The 11221-nt window shown below is 40.4% G+C and overlaps 1 protein-coding gene across 1 annotated transcript; it reads right to left on the bottom strand.

The window, feature by feature from the left end:
* Nucleotides 1–6593: 6593 nt before the first annotated feature.
* Nucleotides 6594–6917, bottom strand: LOC147634259 (uncharacterized). Its single transcript, XM_086805655.1, has one exon. It carries the CDS (start codon nt 6915–6917, stop codon nt 6594–6596), a length of 324 nt encoding a protein of 107 aa, XP_086661781.1.
* Between the last annotated feature and the right edge of the window lie 4304 nt (nt 6918–11221).

Genomic DNA, 11221 nt, shown 5'->3' with positions numbered 1-11221 from the left:
ATGCGATCGAGCCCCTAACATGTGGCCCTGGGTAAACGGATCAGGGGGTTCCAGACCAAAGGCTGTCGAAGTCGCTCCTTTGAGGCTATCGAAGCTATCTGTCTAAGGGCCGGCCTAAGATGATCCCAAGCTCGAAGTAAGTTGGCTACAAATCTGTCCTCAAAAGCTGGACTAAAACCACAGGCCCGCATCTCTATGAAAATCCATCTGGTACTCTGCGGTCAAGGGTCCCCAAGACTCGGTGGGTGGGCTGAAATCTGGGCCAAGAGGAAGTCCTTCTAGGGCTCCTCTAACAATCAACTTGCCTAGAAGGGCATGGCTCTGAATAGCAGGATCAATGATACCTAGCCCCCCTCTACGACGTGGCTGAATGATCACTCTCCATGCCACCTTGGCCCTGGCTGGCCTCCCGTCATTGCCGGCCCATAAGAAGTTTCGGATCAATCATTATACCTAGCCAATAAATACTCGAGAGAAGGCCCAGCACGAAGTGATGTACCACATGGTGTCAAGAAGCACATGGCTTGTGTCATCTGTAAACTTTAAGTCAAGCAGCTCCTCTTGCGTGTGGAGGGGAAGACGCAATCCCTGAAGCCCAGTCTCCTAGGCTGAGAGAAAACTACTCATGGCCTCAGCGACGAATAAGATGAGGTAAGGTGCCAAAGGACAGCCCTGCCAAACCGAGCGGGAAAGGGGGAATCTGTCGCGCCACGAGCTCCCTGAATGAGTTGGCTGTGTAAGGCTGAGTAAAGTCTTGTGACCCCACGAATCCACTCCACAGGGAATCCCATTTGGCTCATCATGCCCTCTAGAAAGCTCCAATCCACTCTATCATAAGCTTTCTCAAAGTCTAGAAGTAGCACTACGAGATCCTGCTGCCGCATCCTGGCCGAAGCTGTCGCCTCTCCTAGAAGGTGAATATGTTGTCTAGATAAAAGTTTTGCCCCATTAAAGATGTGATTTGGGAAAAGGGAGAAGACATGCTAAAAGACTATCCATATTTTGTGAGATGAGGACATCTCAGAACTTCAATGGGGGAGAATGAAGATACCTCCTATAACTGAATTATATTATTGAAAGAAATTTTTGAAAATGATTTTGAGCAATTCTATGGAAAAACATATAATTTACTTAGCTTCTGAATTGATAGGTAAGAGTCTTAGAAACTAATTACACCCTTGGAAATCTGCACATGCATATTTACACTATGTAAGGTTGAGATATATGCTTAAAATATTATAAAAATAATATTAAAAATAATAATTTAATAGGTAAGAGCCTTAAAATTTTCATTAGACCCTTAGAAATGTGCACATACACATTAACACCAAAAAATTAAATTAGTATGTAAGGTTGGGATATAGGCTTAAAATATTATACAAATAAAAAAATAAAAATATTAAATTTGCATTAGGTTTTAGCATAGGGATATGCAATAATGTGAATACATGTGTAGTAGGCACACATGTTTATTAATTGGTAAACTATGGTTTATAAGAATATTTTATTAAAGTGTAAGGTTAAATGGTTTTTAAGATCTAAAATGATTAATAATTGAGTGTATAAGGGCCACAAGTCATAAAGGGAGTACTTTTAGGAAAGCAAGTTAGGAAGGAGAGGAGTCGTGCACCCTAGCCCAAAAAGGAAGAGAGAAAGAGTGGATACATATAATTCCAAAAGTTAATGGGACAAAGAGTGGTGAAGTCTAAAGTTGAGAAAATTAAGGCCAAAAAGGGATGGGTAAAGATTAAAGTCACTTGGGCCTGTACGTTTCACAAATAGTATATATAGGAAAAGGGAGGAGAGAGATTCTCAATATTTTTCTTTTACATACACTATAGGCTAATTTTTGCATAAATTTTAGAGTCGTGCTTGAGATTTGACATCCCTAGTATTACCTAGTATCAATATGACACTAAAAGTTTTGCATAAATTTTGGTATCATACTTGAGGTTTGACATCCCTAGTATTACCTAGTATACTTATTAGCCTCCTTTTTGTCATATATTGAGTGTACTTTTACTAGCATTATTGGGAAGCCCATCATAGAAGTGTTTTTCTTTTTTGAAGAGGAGGGCTACAATACTTGGTTTTTATCATAAACACTCCCCCAAACTCACTCAAATCAAAGGTATTTATGTTTATTGTAATTTTATCAAATTCATGTCTAATCAAGTAATTGGAATTGGAATTTTACTTTGAACGAACAACCATAGTATAAATCATATTTGAATTCTCTACACAATTCTCTATAATAGAGAGTAAACCTTCGCCTTAGTTTATATTCTTGATTAAAAGTGCGTCGCGTAAAAATTATGTAGTCTGTCTTATTGATTTTTAGCCTTTAGATGAAAGTAGATGAGTCTAATTCATGTTTAGAAAAATATTTCATATTCTAAGGTGGTTTAGAAATTTATGATAACCCATTAGTCTTAGATTGAATTTTAGTGAGGTAAGCATCTATGATTGGGTACTAAGTAGTTAAGATTGAGCATTTACAATTATGTACCAAGTTATTGATCCAAGGATTTAAGAGAAGATTGTATGAATTGCAGAGTTATCATATGAAATCTATGTTGTCTAGACTCAAAAAATCCTATTGAAATTTATAGATCTTGGCAATGAGTAAGGTGACTAGTAAGACGAATACGGGATTCCTAGACTAAGGTCTTAGGCAAACCAAACCATATGAATTGGTACTTAATGAGAATGCGAGGATGGATCCTATGTAAGGTTCCAATGCAAGAAGGGATTACCATGCCAAGAGTGATTCATGTGAATGCTTTATGTATTGATTTCTAGAATGGTTATATTGTTTGAATTAACCAGTGGTACGGGGTGAGCCCTGCACTAGCGAATGTGGAGCATGTTAAGGTACTGCACGGGCTATTGTTTCATGTGAGTTGTATCCAAGAGATGCCTCATGTGATGGCAGTCGACTGGAACCTTAACCTCTCACAATCGAGTGTGGGTTCCGGTATAACTAGGGGAGGGATGAGGTAGGCGATCTCTATAGAAAAAGCGGGGAGTGTTGTGAGAAATCTATCCTATACGGTATCATGGTAGCAGTTTGATCCGGCCATAGGCGAGAGAACCATATGATCGTGGCCAACCCTTCACTCCTAACGGGCCTCAGACATGACGGAGTGAACCTAGGTCATGCGACGAGGAAGAAAAGGCGGGGAGTGTTGTGAGAAATATATCCTATATGGTATCATGATAGCAGTTAGTTTGATCTGGCCATAGGCGAGAGAACCATATGAACCCTTCACTCCTAACGAGCATCAAACATGATGAAATGTGATTGGGCAGTGGCCAACCCATTAGGTCAAATGGGGTGGGTCACGCATGGTCAAATGATCTATCAGTTCAGTGATCGTAAGAGGTTATCAAGGAGAGATTAGACTTTTAATTTGAATTGACAAAATAGAGGCCAAACCTTAGATAATTAGTAGCCCTGGAATGTTTGTCTACTGCCTTTGCATTGGGAGCTTGTTGAGCCTCGAGGAGCCGCTAGGTAGCTACCCTTCATGAGGGTTGTAGAGAAAGATCCCATGATACATGATAATTCAGAGAAGACTGAAGACAAGAGAAGATGTGAGGCTCCAAAGAGTGAGGAGCCATGTGAAAATCGAGAGAGAGAGAGAGAGAGAGAGAGAGAGAGAGAGACCCCACAACCCAATGTAACCTGCCCCAACAAAGTAAAACCACCTCTGAGCCACCGATGATGTAGGCCACGTGGTAGATGTATGTGTGAGCACTTTAGTCAAGGTCGCGGGCACTTGTAGTAGCCTTGGACACATAGAGAGAGAGAGTGTCAAGGACTATGAGTTTAGGGACTTGAAGCACTGGTCACGGACTATCAAGTAAGAGAGAAACTTGGTATAAGGTCCAGGTGTGCTAAGTTCACGGACAAAGAAATCTTCTAGATAACATGTGGAGCTTATGGGATAGCCGATGTCTAAGATATTGTTAGGAGAGGCCCCGTGTGAGTCACTCTACCCGAATTATAAATTCATCTTCCACCACACTCTAAGGAAATATACATGGTAGGGCCTTCACATGCTGATGTGTACTCTTAAATGACAATAATAACTTTGGAAAAAAGATATGAAAAATTTTCCTAATATAATTGTTTGAAGTAAATCTCATGCAAGCTCTCATGCCCTCACATGTCAAGCATATATGATGCATGGAGCCTACAATCATTAATATAAGATAAATTTCAAAGATAATCAAAGAGATCCTTTTCTTGAAGTGCCTTTTTCTTGTTTTCAAAGACAAAAAGACACCACTTAGCTCTATTCAAAACTATGAAAAGTCAACACTTGAATAAAATTTCCTAACAAAACACATGTTAAGCTATATTAGGTTAAGGACACTCAATGGTAGAGATTACACGAGTGCCTTTCATTTATGTAGTTGCATTCCTTAGATCATAGGAGATTACCACTAGATCAACCACCTCCCTTCAAAGAGTCAAAGTATGTCAAAGTGAGTGCATTTGTGGATCACACTGGTAAAAATATATGCCTCATAACAAGGCAATAACGACACACTTTGACTTTCTCTTACAAATTTAGCTTGATATATTACAGGTGTGAATTTCTCCCTTGCTTACTTCACCATACTTTTGAGCATCAAATAGAGTGACCTAGTTACACCTTGAGCCTTGGCACTCTCCAAGAAAATCCTTTAGCAACAAGAACCTGTCTTGGTCATTAAAGTTTCCTTTCACATAATACAACAGTAGTGTTACCTTCTTTGGTTTTTCTTTTTCCATCTTATCATCCTTGTGCTTTAGACACCCTTATGAGTAATCCACTTCATAACAATTTAGACAATCCTTTTTTTTAGTGACGCTCCATCTCTTCTTATCAAGAAGGAACCCATTGCTCTTTTTTAATCTCTTCCTCCCCTTTGATAGATTTCCATATTGTTAGATCTCCTATTTCTAGTGACTTACAATCTTGTAGTGGGAGCATGGTTGTAATTTGGTGAGTCCTAGAGAGTGGGATCTCCACATGACACAATAGGTTTGCAAGTGGGATTTTCTTAGCACACGGATATCGCTCCTACATCTTTTACAGTGCGGAGGATGACTTAAGACGGATATCACTCCTACCTCTTTTACAATGAGGAGGATGTCTTTGACAAACAACTCATATATCCTACTAATGGTGGATGGCAGTCTATGTGGGTGCCTGTGATGTAGTAGTGGTCTACCACCATGCATCATGACTCTTTGTGGGAAATGATAAGTAGTTTGCATTGCAAATTTAGTGGCCTTTTTGCCACAAGACCATAGAGGGGTCCTTAACTCTTGCCTTTTTCCATCTCATGGCTTAGCGAAAAAGCAACCTATAGTGGGGGACATCTTCATGTGAAGCTGACTACAATGTAGCTTCACAGCCTCGGTTGAGTGCATATGGCTGAGGAAGTTACTTGATGACCTATTTGCATGCCATCAGCAGGGTGGTACCCCCCTACTTACAGACAGTCAGAGTGCTATGGCTATTGCACGGTATCCAGTTTTCCACGCACAGACCAAGCACATAGAGGTACGTTATCATTATGTGCGGGAGAGGCTTCATGTAGGTGATATTAGCCCTATCTATTGCCCATCACAGGACAACCTGGCAGTTCTCTTCACCAAAGCGCTTCCTTGTGAGAAGTTAGACACTTTTTGCAAAGCTTTGGGCTACTCTGTACATATACATTTCCACGACAGGGGGGGATTTGTAGGAGATATTCACATTAGTAGTGGAATTGTATGTAGGTGTTAAGGGTTATTGTGCTAGGACAATAGGCTTTTATTAGCACACACACTAGAATGGTTTATAACCTTAGTACTAGCACCTCCCCTACATTGTAGGGACACATGGCACTTGTTTGTTGGACCCATTAGTCCTTTGTATTAAGGGCCTTTTTACTCTGGTTAATGTTGATTCTCTCACAGCCTCTTACGTGAGAGCTCTCTGTGTGTGCCTGCTGTGTTGCTCTTCTCCTTGTTGTTCACGCCTTCCATTGCTCTTGTTTGCTAACATCCCTGGTATTGCACCGCATCTCATCATTTCTCTATACTCAGCCCATCTTTTTCTAGTCCCAACACCCAGTTATATCCAATCAGTCACAACTGCTTCATGTAAATACTCCACAAAGTAATGCGAGTGTGTATAAATGCTACACAAATTAGCATATCTACTGGATGTGCATGTCAAAAATTAATTAGCACGTATGTGTAAAATGGATTACAAGCGTATGTAGTGTATATGACATGTAAAATACCTAATATGAATGCATATGATATGTGAAAAACATGCGATACTATGAAATGGATGGCTGATACATACAATGTATGTAGATAGATGACTGAAAACATGACAAGCATGGCTAAAAGATGACTAGGGTATGGGTAATCCATATGAATAATGAATGCCAAAATACAAAATTAATGCCTGATTAAAACATGATTAGGGTATGAATAATCCTGACACATGATAAGGGTATGACTAATCCTTTGAAAAGCATCATCAATGCATGTCAGATACAAGGTTAGGTTAATTCATGGTACTGAATGGTTTCAAACAAGTTCAGAGCAGCATACCAAGGGCATTGGCAACAAGCCTAACAGCAGCCTCTTCTTCTTGAGAGAAAGGGTTGATGTGATCACTGTCTATGTCAATCTGACCAATCACCACGCCTTCCTTGTTGCGGATGAGCACCACAAGTTCGCTCCTCGTGTCCACATTGCACGCGATGTAGTTTGTCCGGCCCCTCACATCGCCCACGTTCTGATCCTGCCCTAGGGCCACCGCCGTTCCACACACGCCCTGGCCCACCCTGATCCTCGCGTGCTCTGTTGGGCGCCCGGAAATGGCCTCCAGGACAAGCTCCTCGCTGCCCTGCAGCAGCATGTAGAGGTAGACGGATGTGTAAGGCCCCCCGGCTTTCCTAATCTCATCGGCTGTAAGCTGAAGAAGATGAGCTCTGTATGATGATGATGATGATGATGATGCAGAAGCGACCGCATTCAATGTATCTATGACTGCTTGGGCATGCAGTATAGTCATTGTGTATATGTCTTTCTAAAACGCACATACACATGGGCGTTTATATAGAGTGACTCTGTTAAATATGCACCCAAACGTTTTTTTTAGTTAATTAATTAGTTTGAGTATACAAACCTTGGAGTTACGTAAAGCAATAGGGTACATTCCTTTACTGTGATAATTTGGGTGCTTATTAGTTTGATTGTTTTTTTTAGAATACATGGCCCCTTCACTTGCACGATCTGGAAGTTTTCACTATTCTCTCTCTCAGTTCTGTCGAGGCATAAGGAGGAGGAAGTGGGGGTGCTTCTCTCTCTGAGTTCTGTCGAGCCATAAGGAGGAGGAAGTGTGGGTGCTTGTTGGGGAAGGCCGAAAATGGATGTGCGCATCGAGAAACACAGTGGAGGTCAGGTGCATCCGAAAACCCACTGGAGGAGTGGCCGGTCGTAGAGCCTTTCTAGGGCTGTTTTGCAGTAGAATGCAAGAGGTGGGCAGATGCATTTTATTGCGGCAACTTCTGCTTGACATGGTGATGAGGAGCTTCCATGCGCTTCTTCATCTTGCTGATGTGTTCTAGAGGTAGGCGAGGGGGAGAACGGCGAGAGCATGCGAGGGGAACGTGGGGGGCGAGCTGTTGTGCAGGTGCTGCGCGAGTGACCTAGGAGGTTGGTGAAGGAGGCGAGCGTCGAGAGAAAGTAGCCTTAGACCCCAAAAAATTAATTAAGTGGCCATGTAAGTGGCTACTTAATTAAGTGGCCATGTAAGTGGCTACTTAATTAATACACCAAAACGAATTGTCTTAATATACAACCAAAACGTTTTTTAACGTTATGTTTTGGTTGTATATTCAGACAATTAATTAACAACGAAGAACTTCACCAACTTCAACATCAAATTATCAACGAAGAACTTCACCAACTTCAACATCAAATTATCAACCTGAGCATCAAATTAAGGTTTTAATTTAGCAAGTGGACACGCGTTAGTTTCTCTCCTGTGTTCTGCATGCTTGCTCCTCAACCAAATAAAACCAAAGAGCTCGTTAGAGAGAAACCTCACCTTGCTGCAAATCTGCCAAGGTCGCCCGAGAGAACCCTGCTGAAGGGGCGGAAGGGAGGAGAGATGTTGGCAATGGAGAAGAAGAGAGGCTTGCGTAGGACAAAGAGGGAGGGAGGACGGAGGCGGAGGCAGAGGCAGAGGCGGAGAGAGAGCTATAGAGGGACACGAGCGGAGAGAGAGAGACTGACCTGAGGAGAGGGGGGAGGACCGAGGCGAAGGCAGAGAGAGAGCTGCAGAGGGATGCAAGTGGAGAGAGATAGACCGACCCGAGGAGAGGGAGGGGGGGCCAAGTAGATTTGAGGAGACGAGCACGAGGAGGCCTTAGTAAATGTATTAATTTATGCCACATCAGTGGCATAAATTAATACATTACAAATCTTTGCACTTGAATATGCTTGAATATGCATTACAAATCTTTGCGTGAATATGTAAAATAAGGCACCAAAATTTTCCCTTTTTTTTAATGCTTGCAGCCAAGCGTTCATAGCGACCAAGGTTGCTATTTGATGGGTGTCATATAAGTTCGTATTTTCGCATAAAATACAGCCATTTTATTTTGAGTGACCATAAAAAAATAAGGTAAATTATGAAAAAATAAGCATTATTTCTCAAAAATCATCCTTGATAGCAACATTGATCCTTAGACGTTGGCTCTTCCCATCATTGCAAAGTAGAATTCACCAAATGTTGCATTGTTCACCTACCAATAGGGAACGTCAGGCTAGATTTAGTCCACGGTGACCATTTCTACTTCCATTTTGATCCCTAGAATATTTGCTAGTGGTTTATTTTTCCCATTACAATTTTTGTTTCTATCTTTATCCATCTTCTTTTTTCTTTTTCTTTTTTGTCCATACACAATGGGTAGTCAAAGGTTTCCTCTGAGAAGTATCACGAACACATGTGGGTGTTGCGGTCCTTCCTAAATCTTTGCACGCCCCTCCTTCCTAAATCTTTGCCCTAAATCTTTGCATGGCCCTCCTCCACATGATTGCACAAATTTTTTTGGTCATTTGTGTCCGAGTGATCATGTCGATGTTCATTATATTCGTATTACTACACCTCCATGTGGTGATAATGGACTCCAAAATTTGCTTGAAAAAGTAAGAGTGAGATCTTTGAGTATTATATTCTTCACATCTTCTTTGTTGTTTTTTTCCTTTCTTTCTGCGTGTTGGAATTGATTATGTTTTATGCACATCATGTATGCTATTATTCACTCATATCACAATCCATGTGTATCATCATAAAGATTGGCATTGATTAAAGTCTCAACTCACACACTTGCTTATTCTTTTCAAATAGTATTGCATGCCGCTACATGTATGTTGTAGCTAATCAAAGGGCCCCAATTCTCGAAAACACATCCATTTTAGTATCAACAATTTGGTGAATAGCTTGCATAAATGGTTTTTTCTCAATGGCACCATTTCTAGAAGGTGCTCCCTTTTTCCTTTTTACCCAATCTTCATCATAAAACTTTATTACGTATTGGAGTTATTTATAAACTAAAAAGCAAAGAAACAAAATCTGAGAATCAACCTAGTATTTAAGTCCTTATCAATCTTGCTTGACCCCATAGTGCTTTTAATTCTAAATTTGCACGTGTAATTTAAAAATCACGCGGTTAAAAAAATGGTTTGTGTGTTTAAAAATATTTGGGGACACTGCACAGAGATGATGTTATGCTAGATATAGAACATGCATTGAAATCATTTTTCCCAATATATTAAATGGCATTGTATTGATAGAAGCAATACGAAGCATGCTTCATTTTACTCAGAAGGGGCTTTGGGGAGTGCTACATATCAAGAACACACTAGCCTTAGTGGATCACAACTTCTCAGCAAAGTGGGAGGAAGTCACAGAAATTCTTAATAAGGCCAAAAAGTCGGCTGCCACAAACTCGAGCGACTACAAAAACCATATAGTGCTCTAGGTGATGGCCTACATCCATCCAAACCACTAGGTCTTGTAATAGCTTTTGAATGTATTAACATGTATTGTCATTTAAGAGTTCTCAATTCAACATGAAATCATAAAAGGTGAATCACGCAATATACTCAGAGCACTGAAATGATTACAAAAATAAACAAAACAATCAATGCTTTCTCACCCTACAACCATGTGGTTTTCAAGCATTGATTCATCTTGACAATGTATCAATACATACTATCAATACATGTGAGAGCCTTGAAACAAACAAAAACCAAATGGAATTCAAAGTGTATAGGTCATGAGTGACAACAATGACATCGAGGAAACATGGGAATGAACAATTAAAGAGAGCAAGGGTATTCATTTGAGAGGATGGTTGTTAGAACACTATCTAACCCTCCTCACACTCATCATCGACATAAAATCATGATGCTTGATGATGTGCTTGTGACATCCTTTTGTACTTCTTGTCAGCAACCATTCTTTGAGCTTTAGTCTCCGTATAAGAGGACGATACACTACAATGACAACAAAAGCACACGTGTCAACAGTATGAAGCTTGCATTGAACCCTAGAAGGGTTAGGCTATATTTGTTAATTTCAATTCAACAGAATAACCAAAAAGAGAGTCACAGAAAGGAAATCACTAATTTTGATTAAAAAAAACTAGTGCTAGTGTCCAAAATACTACTAGTGCTAGTGTCCAAACTACTAGTGCTAGGACAAGACAAATACCCAAAATACAACACAAAAATAGTCATTCATTGTCATAAATAGTGAACAAGAAACACTCCATATGATAGAGACAAAGACAAAAAAAGGACCAATGGGAATGCTATTGTAGTTAATATTTTTGTTTTGTGTTCACAGAATGGAGAGAAAAATTGTAGACTCATCAAAGAGTGTGGGGAAACAAAAAAAATGGCAAGAAGAAAGAGAAATTAAGTTTTGCTCAAGGAATTCACCAAAGAAATTGCGGAGAAAGTTAGTCCTCCTTGGATTGCCGAGTTAAATGAGGCTGATGGACATGGAAGTGGGATGGATTAAGCGAGGGAGAAAGAGTAGGTTGATGAGACTCAAATTATAATGGAGGCTTCCCTGCAAATCGTGCCATATGTATCCACCTCTGTGAATGAGCCATGTGCCAGTGGGGAAGGGGACATCACCATGAT

The sequence above is a fragment of the Cibotium barometz genome, chromosome 11 (assembly GCF_041138505.1).
Source record: "Cibotium barometz isolate CiBa-2024 chromosome 11, ASM4113850v1, whole genome shotgun sequence".
Taxonomy (NCBI): domain Eukaryota; kingdom Viridiplantae; phylum Streptophyta; class Polypodiopsida; order Cyatheales; family Cibotiaceae; genus Cibotium; species Cibotium barometz.
The sequence above is the reverse complement of the archived record's forward strand: the minus strand, read 5'-3'. Positions and strand labels throughout refer to the sequence as shown.